This window comes from Camelus dromedarius, chromosome 12 (genome assembly GCF_036321535.1).
Source record: "Camelus dromedarius isolate mCamDro1 chromosome 12, mCamDro1.pat, whole genome shotgun sequence".
Taxonomy (NCBI): domain Eukaryota; kingdom Metazoa; phylum Chordata; class Mammalia; order Artiodactyla; family Camelidae; genus Camelus; species Camelus dromedarius.
This window is the reverse complement of record NC_087447.1, coordinates 5,899,952-5,917,164: the sequence shown is the minus strand read 5'-3', so window position 1 is coordinate 5,917,164 and position 17,213 is coordinate 5,899,952. Positions and strand designations below refer to the sequence as shown.

The following is a 17,213-nucleotide window of genomic DNA, read 5'->3' as shown; positions in this document are numbered from 1 at the left end:
TTATACAAGGGGGCCAATCCCTTTCCCCCAAATTTTGATTGGCCTAATTCCCAGCCCCTCAAATAACTTCACACATACTCCTACCCCACAGAACTCAATTTCAGATAAAATGTCCCCTAACCCATTTCTTTCTCCTTTTATGAGCTCCAGGGGGAAACAAAGGCACCCTTCACCCCCTAGAGAGGGATCATCTGTGCTAAAAAGAGGAAAAGGAAAGAAGGAAATAGGGCAAAAGCGACATGATGTGGAGACAAAATTTACAAAGAAAAGAAGAGACTCTAGAGAGCAGAAGGGTAACGTTTTGAGGGTAGAGGGCGCACAAAGCTGAGACAGACCACCTACTAGGCAGTGAGATAAAGAAACTAGTTATGGCGGAGGGAGGGGGGATGTGGAGAGTTGAAGGTGGAGAGACAGCGTGGAGTCCTACCGCCGATGATGGGGAGGAGGTTGAGGGGAGTGTGGAGGACAGTCTGACGAAGTTAAGGGGTCCTTGGTAGGTGCATGGGTTGCGCGGAGGGTTCAGGACGGCCCCTTCGCTTCTTTGCTGCTTCTCCATCTTCCCCGCTGGAGGCAGGGGGGAGCCCTCCCGAGCTGTGCGGAGGCAACCAGGCCCCGCCCGCCGCCGCCGCCGCGGCAGCCGCCGGAGGATTCCTGTCCTAATATGGAGCTGGGATTCCCCCGGCCCCGCCCCCGCCCCCAGCCCGCAGGGAGACCGAGGCTTGCAATGGGTGTGTGTGTGGGGGTGGGGGTGGTGGGAAACCTCTGGCTTTGGGGGATGGCAGTGGGGGATGGGATACTTAGGTGTAGACCCAGATCCTCACCAGGCCCTGGGACCCTGCCTCAGTTTCCTCAGTCAGTGGCTGAGGTTAATTAGCTGACAGAAACGAAGAACACTGCAGACTGCTGCGTTTGTGTGGTGTTCTTATTTTTGGCTATGAGAAAATAGAACCAAGGCCAAATTCAGTTGGTCCCTTTCCTTCAGGACCTCAGGACCCTTTCCCACCCTTTCTAGGGACTTAGACCCCCTTCCACGAAGCTCCCCCTGCTAAATCGCCAATGCCCGAGTTTAGAAAAGGGGGTGGGATTTGTTCTTTGAAAGTGACTAAGGGAATCCTAGACTGAGTAATCCCTAGAGAGAAACTCCAGCTGTGACATATCTCACAAAGGCCAAGGAAGGTCCTTCTCCCCCTTTAGACGAAAATGAACTATGACAAATAGGGAGGGGCAGTTTGTGGACGACCCTGCTCTTCCCCATTCACTTATCTCCTTGAAAAAAGTCAATGTCGGAACCAGTGCCTCTCTGCCCTCTGCAGACTCTCCTGCCAGAGGCTTCAGACCGCCTCAACCCTTGTCCTGTCCCTTCCCTCAACTGACCGCATTTGGACACTTGGGTCCCTGCACCCCCTTTCAGGCCTTCCTAATGCAGCACTTGCCTCTCGGCTCAGCTGCCGCCAGCCGTGGCCCCCTCCGCAGCCTCCGTTCTCCCCCTCCCTTCGGCACCCCTCCCGCTCGCGTTCTACGTCATGAGATGACGTCGGAAGCCAGGGAGGGAGGAGGAGCGCAACCCCCCCTCCCAAAGCCAGCAGCTCCCGCTGCAGCTTGCTTAGCCCAGCCTCCCGCTCTCCCGCCCCCTCTTTCTCTAAAGCGAGCCCCCCACGCCTGACAGGAGCTATATAAGGCGGAACGAGGCAGGCTAGGGGGGCAGAGCAGCCGAGCGGAGCCCAGGAGAGGAGAGAGAGAACCTGAGCGAGAAACGGGGAAGCAAAGAGGAGGAAGCCACCGGTGCGTCGGGACAGGAACGCAGGTGTTCGGAGCGCCCGAGCTGGAGCTCCGCAGCCGCTAGTCATGTACCGCTCCACCAAGGGCGCCTCCAAGGCGCGCCGCGACCAGATCAACGCTGAGATCCGGAACCTCAAGGAGCTGCTACCACTTGCCGAAGCAGACAAAGTTCGGCTGTCCTACCTGCACATTATGAGTCTTGCCTGCATCTACACTCGCAAGGGCGTCTTCTTCGCTGGAGGTGAGCAAACTGGGGCTGCCGGAGACCGGAGCTGGCGCGCACCGGGGACAGTAAAGCTGAGGGAACCCTCTGGGACTGCCGCAGGTCTAGGGCAGCGTGTCGGCGAGCTGGGGTGAGAAGGGACTTTGAGAACTTAGGACTTCCTACTTTTCCTTCTGAGTTCTGTCCAAACCCCATCTTAGTTCTGGATGAGGGTTAGAGAGCCTGGATAGTGTGCCTGGTTCCAGACTTAAGGGAGGAGAGCCAGGGCAGAATGGCCCCAGTCCCTACCAGCGCAGAGGTGCTCCGGGAGCCAGGGAAGGGAAGCCCAGAAGTTGTAGGGACGGAGACGCCAAACCCTGAAGAAGCACAGCAGCTCTTCTAGGTACTGGAAGGGCTCTTCCGCAGCTGTTGATGCTCTGTCCGCGGTGCTGACAACACTGCCGGGCGTGCAAGGCGCTGCCCGCGGTGCTGAACGCTCTACCAGCATTTGGAATGCTGTCCGTGGTTCTGAAATTCAGACCAGCCGTAGCCCCGACTTAAAGTCGAAGGGCTCGCTGGCTGGGAGATCCTGCAACAGGTTCCCCTGGCGAGAGTTGCGGGCATCAGGTCAACAGGTGTGTGCAGAGGCAGGTTCATGAGAAATTACTCTGGATTTTCTGAAACTTAGTCCATGTCTTTCTCACTTCTGTTTTGCTTCCCAGTGTGACTCCAGACTCACCATATCTTCTCACCCTGCAGGCACTCCTCTGGCGGGCTCCACAGGGCTTCTCTCAGCTCAAGAGCTTGAAGACATAGTGGCAGCACTACCTGGCTTTCTGCTTGTGTTCACAGCGGAGGGAAAGCTGCTATATCTCTCTGAGAGTGTGAGCGAGCACCTGGGCCACTCCATGGTGAGTGCTAAGGGTACTTTCAGCCTGGGCTGGGGCTCAGATGGGGACACGATGAGCTTTCCACTTCTGAGAATCTGAGAATTACTGCAGAGGGGGTGGCTATACCCTACAAGATGCTATGTGCCAAGGATTGGCTATTGCTGCCTTCACTAATGATCATCTTTTCTTTACCTTTCTCCAGGTGGACCTAGTTGCCCAGGGTGACAGTATCTATGACATCATTGACCCAGCTGACCACCTAACTGTGCGCCAGCAACTCACTCTACCCTCTGCCCTGGACACTGGTAAGAAATTCCTTCTCCCTTCCTCAATCCAATATCCCTCCTGCTATCCTGCTCCTTCCCACTTGCCATCTCTCTCAGTCATTCACCCTCTCATCAGATTTTCTCTTCACTCACACAGATCGCCTCTTCCGCTGTCGCTTCAACACATCCAAGTCCCTCAGGCGCCAGAGTGCAGGCAACAAACTGGTGCTTATTCGAGGCAGATTCCATGCTCATCCACCTGGGGCCTACTGGGCAGGAAATCCTGTGTTCACAGCTTTCTGTGCCCCACTGGAGACAAGACCTCGCCCTGGCCCTGGCCCTGGCCCTGGCCCTGGCCCTGCCTCCCTCTTCCTGGCCATGTTCCAGAGCCGTCATGCTAAGGATCTTGCCCTACTGGACATCTCTGAGAGGTAAGCCCAGAGTGTTCAGATCCCAGGAAAAAGACAGGTCAGAGGTGAGGGGACCCTAGATTCTGGAGTCAGGGGCAGGGAGGATTGGATCTAAAGGGGCAGAGAAATTTGGAGGGAGTGAGATGCCTGGGTATCAAGTGGAAAAACAGAAAGCTGACCTCACCCTTTCCACCTCCCCCAGTGTCCTAATCTACCTGGGCTTTGAGCGCAGTGAACTCCTCTGTAAATCATGGTATGGACTGCTGCACCCTGAGGACCTGGGCCACGCTTCTGCTCAACACTACCGCCTGTGTGAGTGTCCAGAGAGGCTGGGGACAAGACAGGGATCTGGGAAGAGGCATAAGAAACTTGACCAAGAAGGGCTGTGATCAAGACTGATATTGGGGAGATATCAGAGGCCAATAGTTTTGGGTACTATAGGGAGAACATTAGGGTGAGGAGTCAAGGTGAGAATAGAATCAGAACTGGCGGGCTCTGAGTGGTGAGGTCAAGGTAGGGAGTTGAATGGTACAGGTTAGGGTAGTCAGAAAAGAGGATGTCATGTATACCCAAGTTTAATGGAGAGGTCAGCAGGGGGTTGGAATTTAAGTTGTGTTGCCTGATGGGTGTCCTAATTCTGCATCTCTTCTTTCCCCTCAGTGGCTGAGAGTGGAGATATTCAGGCAGAGATGGTGGTGAGGCTGCTGGCCAAGACTGGAGGCTGGGCATGGATTTATTGCCTTTTGTACTCAGAAGGCCCAGAGGGTCCCATCACTGCCAATAACTACCCAATCAGGTGAGCTGCAAGGCAGGGGCCTGGGAGGCAGCTGAGGTGGACATGGAGGAGATACAAATCAGAGAACTTCTCTGGGAATGGACACCAAACCTTACCGGCTGCTTCTTCTCTTCTCTCCAGTGACACGGAAGCCTGGAGCCTCCGCCAGCAGTTGAATTCTGAAGACACCCAGGCAGCCTATGTCCTGGGTGCCCCGGCCATGCTGCCCTCATTTCCTGAGAATATCTTCTCTCAGGAGCAGTGCTCCAGCCCTAATCCACTCTTCAACATGGGGCCTCCCAGAAGCACCAATTTCCCCAGTGCTCCTGAGTTGGGTGCTGTCTCAACATCAGAAGAGCTTCCCCGACCCCCCAAAGAGCTGGGCTTCAGCTATGTGACATTCTCATCTGGCTCTGAGCCTTCTCTTCAAGCAGACCTGAATAAGGATTTTGTGTGCACCCCACCCTACACACCCCACCAGCCAGGAGGCTGTGCCTTCCTCTTCAGCCTCCATGAGCCCTTCCAGCCGCACTTGCCCACTCCATCCAGCTCTCTCCAAGAACAGCTGACTCCAAGCACCACGACCTTCTCTGATCAACTAACGCCCAGCAGTGCAACCTTCCCAGATTCACTCACTAGCCCACTACAAGGCCAGCTGACTGAAACCTCAGCCAGAAGCTATGACGATCACTTGACTCCCTGCACCTCCACCTTTTCTGACCAGCTGCTTCCCAGCACTGCCACCTTCTCAGAGCCTCTGGGCAGCCCTGCCCATGAGCAACTGACTCCTCCAAGCACAGCATTTCAAGCACACCTGAACAGCCCCAGCCAAACTTTCCCAGAGCAACTGAGCCCCAATTCCACCAAGACTTACTTCGCCCAGGAGGGATGCAGTTTTCTCTATGAGAAGTTGCCCCCAAGTCCTAGCAGCCCTGGTAATGGGGACTGCACACTCCTGGCCCTAGCTCAGCTCCGGGGCCCCCTTTCTGTGGATGTCCCCCTGGTGCCTGAAGGCCTGCTTACACCTGAGGCCTCTCCAGTCAAGCAGAGTTTCTTCCAGTATTCTGAAAAGGAGCAGAATGAAATAGATCGTCTCATCCAGCAGATCAGCCAGTTGGCTCGGGGCATGGACAGGCCCTTCTCAGCTGAGGCTGGCACAGATGAGCTGGAGCCACTTGGGGGGCTGGAGCCCCTGGACTCCAACATTTCCCTGTCGGGGGCTGGCCCCCCTGTGCTCAGCCTGGACCTGAAACCCTGGAAATGTCAGGACCTGGATTTCCTGGCTGACCCTGATAACATATTCCTGGAAGAGACACCCGTGGAAGACATTTTCATGGATCTCTCTACCCCAGACCCCAGTGGGGAATGGAATTCAGGGGATCCTGAGGCAGCGGTCCCAGGAGGGGCCCCATCGCCTTGCAACAACCTGTCCCCAGAAGACCGCAGCTTCCTGGAGGACCTGGCCACATATGAAACCGCCTTTGAGACAGGTGTCTCAGCATTCCCCTACGATGGGTTTACTGATGAGTTGCATCAACTCCAGAGCCAAGTTCAAGACAGCTTCCATGAAGGTGAGTCCAGCCAAAATGTTCAAGAACTCAAGCCTGTCCTGCCAATGAGACGCTGGGTAGAACTAGACAAGAAAATTCTCCTCTATGTACCTCAGTTTTATTAGTGCTGTATAGGGTAGCAATGAGATAAGAACTAATGAAAAATAACATGGAGTTTCTGAACAAGTAGGCCTAGGGGCAGAGGTTGGTGGTGTGGGATAAAATATAAGAGAATCTTGGGTAATGGTCTGTGCTTCTTAACTCTATGAGGGACCTATATAAGCCATCCCCACCCCATTTTACAGATGAAGACAATCAAGGTCCCAGAGTTAAAGAAATTTGCCTAAGGTTACACAACAAGTTGTTGGAAGAGGGACTAGAGCTCTATCTAAGTATTCTTGCCCCTTAATACAGAGCAAGAGTTTATAGAAATTTGGGAGAGTGGGACTCAGCCCCTGGCCCCATTCGAGGGTCTCTACTATGGTTGCATCCTTTTCAAAACCACAGCCATAGTTTCACTCCATTCATCCAAATTGCTCCTTTATCTGCTGAGCTTCTGGTGATCATTCAGTCACTGGACCAACTTACTTGTAGTCCATAATATGTGCCAACAGTGCACCACATCCTCAGCCTATCTTTCTTGATAGACTTAACTAACTATTCTCTCTCTCTCTCTCTTTCTCTGCAGATGGAAGTGGAGGGGAACCAACGTTTTGAATAAGTCTGTGACTTAACGTCGTCAAGTATGGCATATTGTCATCAAGACGTGGAGCCGCTCTCCACCCCCCGGGATTGTTGGGGGGGATTCTGGGGGCCAGAGGGGAATAGATCTGATTCCCCAGGCCCTATGGGATTTGGGGGGGGAGGTGGGAGGGCAAGGGAGGGGAGCTTCTTTTTAAAATTTAGAGACATCAAGCTATCCCAGTTTCCATTTCAATCTGTATTCACTCGTAGTGAGTTTCCTTGAATGGGATTTCAAGCGGAGAACGGGGGAGTCTCACTTCCCCACCCCGCGCTGCCCCATGGGCCTGGGCCAGTTCTCCACTCCTGGGGGCCAAGCCACCCCTGGGCCTTGGTGGGGGAAAGGCAGTGCCCACCCCGGGCCAGCCTGTGCCCTGAGGGGCCCTTGACACCCACGTAGAATTCTCTACACACCAGTAACGGGATTTCAATTCCGATGGACTCTGCCGCCCCGGCGGCCCTTCTTGTGACTTTTGCGCCCCGCACCTGGGGTGGGGAGCGCGAAGACACGCTACGTTCCTTTCCGATGGAGGAAGGCAGACCTGCCGCCGTCACACGTGTGCTTTCACGAGTGCGTGTACCTGGTGCGGGACTCACCCGGCTGCCAGACTGCCTGGGCCTGCCCAGGTGGCCACCTCGTGGTGCTGCGGTGACTTTGTAGCTAACTTTATAATAAAGTCCAGTTTGCCTTTTTGGTATCCCTAGTGTCATGCACTGCTGTGGAAAGGGAAGGATGGGGACTTGAGAAGGTTGGGAGGCCCCGACAGGAGCCTGGAGGCCAAGAGTTAAAGACTGGATCTGCTGACAGCCCTGGCATTTCATTCATTCTTCGTTCACTCAACCTGTGAGTGTTAAGTGCGTGGCCCACCTTGTGCTAGAAACTGAGTCTGGAGCTGAAACAGATGCTAAATCTTGGTTTCAAGATGCTTTGGCATCCAATGCTAAAGGGTACTGGAGTCTCCTCTCTGCTCCAGGCTTGCAGTGCTTCCAGTGTGGGAGGGAGCAGACGGGCCTGGGGATGTGGAGGGGATTCAGCTTGGCATTTTTCTGGACATGAATTTGAAGTTTCAGGATATGAGTTTCTTTCTTCATTCTGGCCCTAAAGGCAAGCAGCTGGATCTTCTCTTTGGAAACAATAAGCACCTCTGTGGTCCTTGTATGGGGCTTTCAGCTAACATACACTTTTATATCACTTATTCACTGCAGCAAAGCCTCTGGACAGGTGTATTAGCACCATTTCACTGATGAGGAAACAGGATCCAGGTAAAAAGTGATTTGCCCCCTCAGTTAGTAACAGGCACAGGTGGGCAACGTATCCACGCCATCTGTGTCCAAGCCCTGGTCTGTCCCCTCTGCCCCAAAGCCCATGAATCATCATCTCAAGTCATCCTGTCCCAGATTACCCAAGAGGGCAGGCTTGGGCTGGTGCAGGGGCTTCTTCCCTTCCAGGTCTGTGAGCTAGAGCGGACCCCAAACTTCTGAGCAGAATGTAATAACTTAATAGACCAAGAGAAAAAGTTTCCAACAGTATGTTCCTCCAAGATCGAGGGCCAAAAACCACAAGGTATGGTGGGGGCAGAAATGCAAATTAGGAGCCAGATAGACCTGGATTCAAATTCCCCCTCCACCAACTATTTGCTGAGTGGAACCTGAGACTCGGTTTTTATTTCACAGGTGAAATGGGGCTGAAAGAAATGGGATCGACCTCCCAAAGATGCTGCTAGGACTTGAGGGGGATCTCTTTATAAGCTGAGGAGCACAAGAAAAATACTGTATGATATCACTTACATTGCGGAATCTAAAAAAAGAAAAAGACAAACGAATTTATTTACAAAAGAGAAACGGACTCACAGAAATAGAAAACAAACTTATGGTTATGGAGGTGGGGGGAAGGGGTAAATTGGGAGTTTGAGATCTGCAGATACCAACTAATATATATATAATAAATAAACAACAAGTGTATGCTGTATAGTACAGGGAACAACATTCACTATCTTGTAGTAATTTATGGTGAAAAAGAATATGAAAACGAATATATGCATGTTCCTATATGACTGAAGTATTGGGCTGTACACCAGAAATTGACACAACACTGTACACTGACTATACTGCAATAAAAATACATAAAAAATAATAATTATAAAGCGAATTAGAAGATGCGGGAGACCTGGGAAATTTTAAAATACTAAAAAATTAAAAAAAATAAAGTCAATTAGAAGGCAACGGTGATCACAAAGATTTACAACAAGTTTCTTTCTCAAGGAGAGGAAGGAAACTCCAGGCCCCAGTCTGCTCCCACCAACAGTGAAATATGGGGGCTGGATTCTAGGAGCAGAGAATACAACAAACCTCCTCTCACTCCAAATTCTCCAGCACTGGGGCTGTGTCCTTCAGAGGTCCTATGGGAGGGATAACATTCCAGGGACCTGTCACCCCTTTTCCACCTTGGATGCATCCTTGGGTGGAACAGGAGGGTGCAGTCTTGCCCTCTGCCTTCCTGTGCATCTGATCTTCAACTTGAACAAAGAACTGGACTGCAAGCCCCAAGAGGCTTCTGTCTAAGCTCTGTCCCTCACTAGTGCTGAGCACAGAGCCAGACACAGAGCAGGTACATTAGAATTTTTTTTTCTTTTTTCTTTTTCTTTTGTGGGGGAGGGAACTAGTGTTTTTAAAATTTTATTTGTTACTGGAGGTGCTGGAGATTGAACCTAGGACCTCATGCATGCTGAGCATGTGCTCTACCACTGAGCTACACCTTCCCCCCACATTAGAAATATTTTATTGAGAAGACCACTTCTGAAGATCAGCCCAAGGATTTGCGTGGAGAGTCACCAATTTCTACCACAAAAACTTTGTTCCTAAGTTCCCAAGAGGGTTAAGGATTGTAACTCTCAGCTTTGAATCTTAAGTGACCAAAGCTCAAGAGACACACATTGGAGTCCCATCTAAAAACCTCCCTGGTGGAACCCTCCTACACTGTTGGTGGGAATGTAGTTTGGCGCAGCCAATATGGAAAACAGTATGGAGATTTCTCAAAAAAGTAAAAATAGACTTACTATATAATCCAGAAATCCCAGTCCCGGGCGTATATCTGAAGAGAAGGCTAATTTGAAAAGACACCTGCACCTCAATTTTCATAGCAGCACTCTTTACAATAGTGAACACATGTAAACAACCTAAATGTCCATCGACAGATGACTGGATAAAGAAGTTGTGGTATATTTATACAATGGAATACTACTCAACCATAAAAAGAATTAAAAATGCCATTTGCAGCAATTTGGATGTACTTAAATACTGTCATTCTAAGTGAAGTAAGCCAGAAAGAGAGAGAAAAATACCATGTGATATCAGTTGTATGTAGACTCTAAAACAAAAGAAAAAAGAAGACACTAATTAACTTATCTACAAAACAGAAACAAACTCACAGACATAGAAAACAAATTTATAGTTATCAGAGGGGTGGGGAGGAAAGAGGGTGCGAAGGGGTAAACTTGGAGTTTGAGATTTGCAGATTCTAACTACTATATATAAAATAGATAAACAACAAGTTTCTTTTGTATAGCACAGGGAACTATATTCAATATCTTGTAGTAACCTGTAATGAAAAAGAATATGAAAACAAATATATGTATGTATATGTATGACTGAAATATTATGCTGTCCAACAGAAATTGACACAACATTGTAAACTGACTATACTTCAATAAAAATAATTAAAAATTTTAAAATTGAAAATAAAATAAAATAAAATAAAACATCTCTGGTGGTCATCAAAAAAGGGAAGTCTGAAAAGCTGAAACAGCCAACAGCCAAGAGAAGCCTAAGGAAACACCACGATGAAATATAATGTATCCTGGATAGAGTACTGGAACAGGAAGAGGACTTAGGCTAAAAATGAAGGAAACTGAATCAAGTATTGACTTTAGTTAATAATAACGTATCAATCTTTGCTCATCGTGACAAATGTATCATATAAGTGTCCGATGTCGATAACAGGGAAGATAAAAGGTATGGAGTATATAGAAACTACACTATTTTTCACAACGTTTCCGTAAATCTAAATCTATTCTGAAATTAAAAGTTTCTTTAAAAAGTAAAACTAAATAAATGAACATTTTAAAAATAAAAGATATGTAAGAAAAAAGGAACATCTCGCTGGTGTGTGGTGGTGGTAGTAGGTGATAGTAGAATGTGCATTTTTATGAGAAGGCATCTGGACTTTCAGAACCAAGGATGCCAGGAGCCAAGTCCCAGTTAGAGATAAAAATTAGAAGAGCCAGTGGCTCCACCTGCTGGATAGAGAAGTATCTGCTTCTGTTCCTCTCTGGCAAGGTCCGTATGGCTCAGAGCATCATAGCTTAGAACAGATAGATAAACTGAGGTCGGGAGAGGAAAGGATTTGCCCAATAACACTCCTAGAGTCAGTGCAGAAGCCAAATCTGACCTTCATCCAGTTTCCTTCCCACAAATACCAGATTCTGCTGTGGGAGCAGAATGTAGGAGAAAGGGCTCAAGTTTTGGGTCATAAAGACTGACCTTAAATGCTGCCTTGGCAGCCTTATTTTTTAATGTGGTAAATATTTTCAATATCTACACATGCCAGGAACTGTTATGGGTGCTGGGGATGCAGCAGTGAACAGAACAGACGAGGTCCCTGGGCTCACAGGGCTTACATTCTAGTTGTGGGGAGACATAACAAAATGCAAACAGTCTCGAAGGAGGGTTTGTTTGTGTAGTCAGTTTACAATGTTGTGTCAATTTCTGGTGTATAGCATAACATTTCAGTCATACATATACGTACATATATTCCTTTTCATATTATTTTTCATACTGTAGTATGTGCAGTAAGGGACAGAGCCAGGATACTGTGGTAGAGAACCACAGCTCTGGTTTAGAGTGTCCTAATTTAGAGGGAGGTGTCGGGAAGCCCTTTCTAAGGAAGCAACATTGAGCTAAGACCTGAAAGATGAGAAACAAGAATAAGAATGTTCCAGGCCAAAGGAAAGCAAGAGCAGAGGTACTTAAATGAGAAAAGCTTTGACCTTTTAAGGACTAGCAAGGAAATCAGTGTGGCTGGATCAAGGCCAGCAAGAGGAAGACTGGTTGGAGAAGAGGGGTAAGATTACTCGGGGCTTTTCACCGTGATAAGAAACTCAGATTTTATTTTACGTGCAATAGGAATCCATTGACAAGATTGAAGAAGGGGAATGACATGATCTGATTCACCTGTTTAAGCCATCCCTCTGACCGTGTGTGGAGACAAGACTGGAGGAGGCAGGAGCGGAAGCTAAGAGACCAGCTGGGCTTCTGCAGTGATCCAGGCAAGAGGCGATGAGAGCTATTGCCAGACATGGATTGGGGGAAGTGACTGGATTTGGAACACTTTGGACACAGAACTAATGTGATTTGCTAATGCGCTTAGAGTGGGGTGAGGAAAAGAGAGAAGTGTTGTGTCTCTGACTTAAGTAACCAGGTGAAGCATTGCTGTTTATTTAGACTGAGATGAGGTGAACAGCAGGACTTTTGTAGTGTTGTCTGGCACCTGGAAGGACGAATTCAAAGCCTCTCTGGATGAGGGCATATCTATCTTAGGCCTCAAGGAGCTTACATAAGTAATGTGTTACAGGCATTGAGCAGGATGCGACCAAAGATAACCAGACACACAATGAGGCAAGACAATATGAGCAAGAACTAGCAACAGACAAACCTAGTACGTATATTGGAATAGGCAGTCACTGATTTTAAAACAACTATATTTTGTTGTATTTAAAGAAATAAATTCCAAAGTCAAGAACATCTACAGGGAACATGAAATGATAACAGTGATAAAGCAGACCTGAAAAAGAACCAATAGAACCTCTAGAAAGAAAAAAAATGAAAATTGAAATTTAAAACTCAATTGGAAAACAACTGGAAATGGAATATTGGAAGAGTCAGCACATACTAGAGCCATATCAAGATTTATTTTTTGGCCAACGATTATAAAACAATGTGCTGAGTGGCCCATTTGTACATTGTCTGAAAACCAACTGTCTGTGATTTGGTTTTTTTAATGTATCATGTACTAGGCCAAATTTTAGTGAAAGTGCACAATCTAAAATATTATTTTCTAAAAAAATTATTTTCTACTTCAGTTATTTCAGCACTTGAAGGAAAGAAAATCACACTATTGATACAATGAACACATAATTTTAAAAAAGTCAGTATTTGAAGAAAAAGTTGTGGGCATATACTGCATATGAAATATAGTTGTCATTTACAGTGGCAGTTACTTATGTGTAATGGTTTATTACACAATGTTCCATTGTGATAATCAGAGAAACATTAATTAGCTATAAAATTCATACTGCCAAAGACTTCATAGAGCTATAGAAACAACAAGAACTAGATGAACTGAAATTCCAGAGAGGAAAGAGCCCTTCCTGTGTGAACTGATGATCACAGTCATCTTCCTCCCTGGAGACATCTTCCTATTCTGGATGCATGCTGGTTGGGTTAAGTCCAGGCAGAGGGAACCGATTGAGAGTGAGCTTTGGGTGGTCATGAGGAGCTGTTATTAATAGACTGGAACTCCCAAATGCATGGTCTGTTTTCACCCACAGAACATTTGCTAAATTCTGGAACGGTACAGGAGACTGGGAGGCTGAGATGAAAGCTAAAAGGCAACCAAGAATCTCCCATAGTCTCGCGGTACTAAAGGGAAAAAACCCTTAAGAAGAAGAGAGCCTGCCAAAAACTCTTGCCCAGTTCCCCATCTAGACATTTGCCAGATTTCAGATCTTCATGGGAAGAGATGCTAAGCTCAAAACCTCTGAGGGGCAGAACTGAATTTCCCCAGTGTTTCGGAGCTGAAACAAAATAAGCCTTTCAAATTGTACAAGCAATTCAGTGGAGGAAGGATTGTCTTTTTCAACAAATTGTACTGGGGTAATTAGATATCTTTTTGGGGAGGGGAATTTCAACCTAAGCCTCGTATCTTATACAAAAATTAACTCAAAATGGGTCATAGACTTAAATATAAGACATAACTATACTCTGGATATCGTTTAAGAGGACGTGGTTCTTAAGACATAGCTATAAATAAAGTTTTTATGATGGGGACAGAGAGCTAAAAATAAACTACAACTATAAAACTTTTAGAAAAAAAGATAGGAGAAATTCTTAGATACCAAGAGCTTGGTGAAGAGTTCATAGGTATAACATCAAAAGATGATCCAGAAAAGAAACAAAATTTGATAAAGTAGACTTTATTGAAATTGAAACCTTTTTCTCTGTGAAAGGTCTTGTTAAGAAGATGAAAAGACAAGCTACACAGTGGGAAAAATATTTGCAAACTACATATCTGATAAAGGGCTCCCATCTAAAACTCTCAAAACACAGCAGTAAAAAAAATCATTAGAAATTGACAGAAAATGAAGAGACATTTCACTAAAGAATACAGATATATAGCTTATAAGGACATGAAAAGATTTTCAACAACATCAGCCATTTGGAAAACACAAATTAAGACCACAATAAGACACAACTACCCACATATTAGAACAGCTAAAGTAATCATAACAACAACACTACTAAGTTCTGATGAGTATGCAGAGAAATTAGATCACTCATAGGTTGCTAGTGATAATGTAAAATGGTACAGTCACTCTGGAAAATAATTTTGCAGTTTCTTAAATAACTAAAAGTACATTGACCATACAACCCAGCAATTGCACTCTTGGGCATTTATCCCAGAGGAATGAAAATTACATCCTTCAAGAATTCTCCAAACAGCTTTATTTGTAATAGTCAAAAAGTGAAACATCTAAATGCCATTCAATAAATAAATGATTAAATAAATTGTGTTACATCCATACCTGGGAATACCATTCAGCAATGAAAAAGGAGAAAAGTAGTGATACGTGCAAGAATTTGGATGGATCTCAAAGGTGTTACGCTGGGTAAGAAAACTATCTCAAAAGGACATATACTGTATGATCCTACTCATACAAAATTCTAGAAATGAGGACAAAGACCTTCCTTGGATAGACATAGAGAAAAGATTAGTGGCTGCCAGTGATTAGGGTAGTAGGAGAGAGGCAGGTGGGTGCTAATCCAAAAGAGAGAAATTAACTAAGATGTAAGCTGTCGGGATTAGAATAACCTAATCTTGGAAGTGACATACCATCACTTCTGCCATAGTCAGTGATACAGACCAACCCAGGCACAGTGTAGGAGAGTGTTTATTACTGGAGGTGGAGGTCTTTGGGAGCCATTTTTGAGAGTGGCGGCCACACCAACTAACATTGTTACAAGAATATCTAAAACATAAAGATAGAAAAAGGTTGAGAGGATGTAAAAAAAGATATATCATGTTGGCTCTAAACAAAAGATTGATGTAAGGGTATTTACTAAAAGGCACAAGAGACTTCAAGACAAAAAGCATTACAAGACAAAGAGTGACTGGGAGATGAACAATATCAACGATCTGTTTAGATGATTCTTTCAGATGTTACAGTGACAGAAAACAGAGAAATGGGGCAGTGGCCAAAGGGAGATGTGATGTCAGAAATGTTGCTTGTTCTTTAAGGATACCCGAGTATGTGTTTGTGCACTCTAGGTTTTTTTTTTTTTTTTTTTTTTTTGCTATTGAGTCATATGAGTTCTTTACACATTTTGGATATTAACCCTTTATCAGATATATGATTTGAAAGTTTTTTTCTCCTGTTCAGCAGGTACCTTTTCGTTTTGTTGGTGGTTTCCTTTACTGTGCGCTTTTTTTTTTTAAATTGAAGTATACTCAGTTTACAATGTTGTGTCAATTTCTGTTTTTTGGTGTTTTTTTTTTTTGAGGTTGCAGAAGTTTTTTAATTTGATGCAGTCCCACTTGTCCACTTATTTATTTTTGCTTTTGTTGCCTTTGCTTTTGGGGTCAGATAAAAAAAACTCATTGCCAAGGCCAATGTCAAGAGAAGTCTGTCTTCATAGGGAGGGTATAGCCTAAGTGATAGAGTGCCTGCCTAGCATGCACAAGGTCCTAAGTTCAATCCCTAGTATCTCCTTCAAAAAGATAAATAAATAAGCGAAATTACCCCCTCCAAGAAATGTGTAAATAAAGCTAAAAAGATTTTCTTAAAGCACAAAATAGAGCAACCTTCATAGGAAAAAAGAGACAAAAAAAGAGGAGTCTGTTTTCTTCTAGGAATTTTATGGTTTCAGGTCTTACATTCAATCTTCAATCTATTTTGAGTTAGTACTTTTGTCTGTTGTAAGACAGTGCTTCAGTTTCATTCTTTTGCATGTGGCTGTCCACTTTTCCCAACACCATTTATTGAAGGGACTGTCCTTTCCCCATTGTATATTCTTGGCTCCTTTGTCATAAATTAATTGACCACATATGCTCTGATTTCTGCAGCCTTTTGAGATAAGCGTAATTTTCTCTGTCTTAAAGATGAGGGGTCTAAAGCACAGAGTAGTCAAGTAACTTGCCCGAGACAGCCAGGCAGAATGGAGCTGAGGGTGGCCTCTGACTACAACCAGTGAGGAACTGAGACCCTCAGTCTGACTGCTCAAAAGAACTAAATGCTGACATCAACCACGTGAGTTTGAAAACAGATCCTTCCCCTGTCAAACCTGGTATGCGACCACAGCCCCAGCTAACACCGATTGCAGCTTTGGGAGATCCTGAAGCAGAGGACCAAATGATGGTCATCACAGGGTTGTATGTATTTTTCACTTTTTAATGCAAACAACAAAATACTCAACAGTTGAGGACTTGGTTAAATAAATAATAGCCTACCCATAAGACAGAATACTAAGAGTTATTAAAAATTGTTTTAGGAAGATAATTTTGAAAAAATGTTTTAAATTACCAAGTTAAAAGTAAAAGTAGAATACAACAATACCTAGAGTATGACCCAAATTAATTTTTTTAAAGCATTATATATAAATGCACAAGGCAAAAGAAGTAGACAAGATACACAGCAAAGTATCGGCAGGAGTCTCATCGGGGTGGAGGGACCTCTTGAGGCTTTTATTTTCTTGTAGGAGTTGTTCTGTGCTTTCCAAAACTTCTCAGTGTAAAACAAAGTGCCAAGAATGTAACAAGTGCTTGATAAATGTGACCCCATTTCTCCCGACTCCTTCTCTCTTCTCTGAGAGGAGAATGGTCCTTGATATGACAAATTATGGGAAAATAAAAGGCCAGGGACTTCCCAAGGACTTCTCCCACTGTGGGCAGGAATCTACTGAAGCTTTGCTGCTTCTGCCAGTTTGTAGCCATAAACCCCCAATACTTCATGTTCAGCTAACACCTGACCCAGAGCCAGGATGAGCTTAATAGAAGAGCCTGAAGTAGCCCTTGGGATCCAGGGCACTCCATGTAGTAACCCTGATTGGGGCTGTGACCTGAAGTCCCCAAAGGGGTCTGTTTCTGTTGAGAATGGCAAGTCCCCAAGAGATAAGAGGTATTTCTGATGGAAGCAAACACCTGCTGCTCCTGTATACCCAGGCCCACACCCACCCTGACTATTCCCTCACCCCTTGAAAGGGGGGAAAGACAGGATTTTGAATTGGAAGTCCAGGGTTCTCCTCCAGTCTCTGCCAATTCAGACCCTGT

General features: G+C 45.9%; 1 protein-coding gene across 2 annotated transcripts; it reads left to right on the top strand.

Moving 5' to 3' along the window:
- The first annotated feature begins 1,715 nt into the window (after positions 1-1,715).
- On the top strand, positions 1,716-6,589 carry NPAS4 (neuronal PAS domain protein 4). Of its 2 annotated transcripts, XM_010998183.3 has the most exons (8): positions 1,716-2,020; positions 2,741-2,892; positions 3,074-3,176; positions 3,295-3,568; positions 3,750-3,859; positions 4,208-4,343; positions 4,464-5,893; positions 6,561-6,589. In XM_010998183.3, the coding sequence occupies exons 1-8, from the start codon at positions 1,846-1,848 to the stop codon at positions 6,587-6,589; spliced, it is 2,409 nt and encodes an 802-aa protein (XP_010996485.1). In that variant the 5' UTR covers positions 1,716-1,845. The 2 variants fall into 2 exon arrangements, with proteins under 2 accessions (XP_010996485.1, XP_031303821.1); XM_031447961.2 differs by lacking the exons at positions 1,716-2,020; positions 2,741-2,892; positions 3,074-3,176; positions 3,750-3,859 and having other exon boundaries at positions 3,352-3,568.
- The last annotated feature ends 10,624 nt before the right edge of the window (positions 6,590-17,213 follow it).

Coding starts and splice junctions, on each gene's coding strand:
- NPAS4 (XM_010998183.3), top strand. CDS start 1,846: ATGTACCGCTCCACCAAGGGCGCCTCCAAGGCGCGCCGCGACCAGATC. Junction 3,177..3,294: donor ACCCTCTGCCCTGGACACTG/GTAAGAAATTCC, acceptor TCACTCACACAG/ATCGCCTCTTCCGCTGTCGC. Junction 5,894..6,560: donor TCAAGACAGCTTCCATGAAG/GTGAGTCCAGCC, acceptor CTTTCTCTGCAG/ATGGAAGTGGAGGGGAACCA.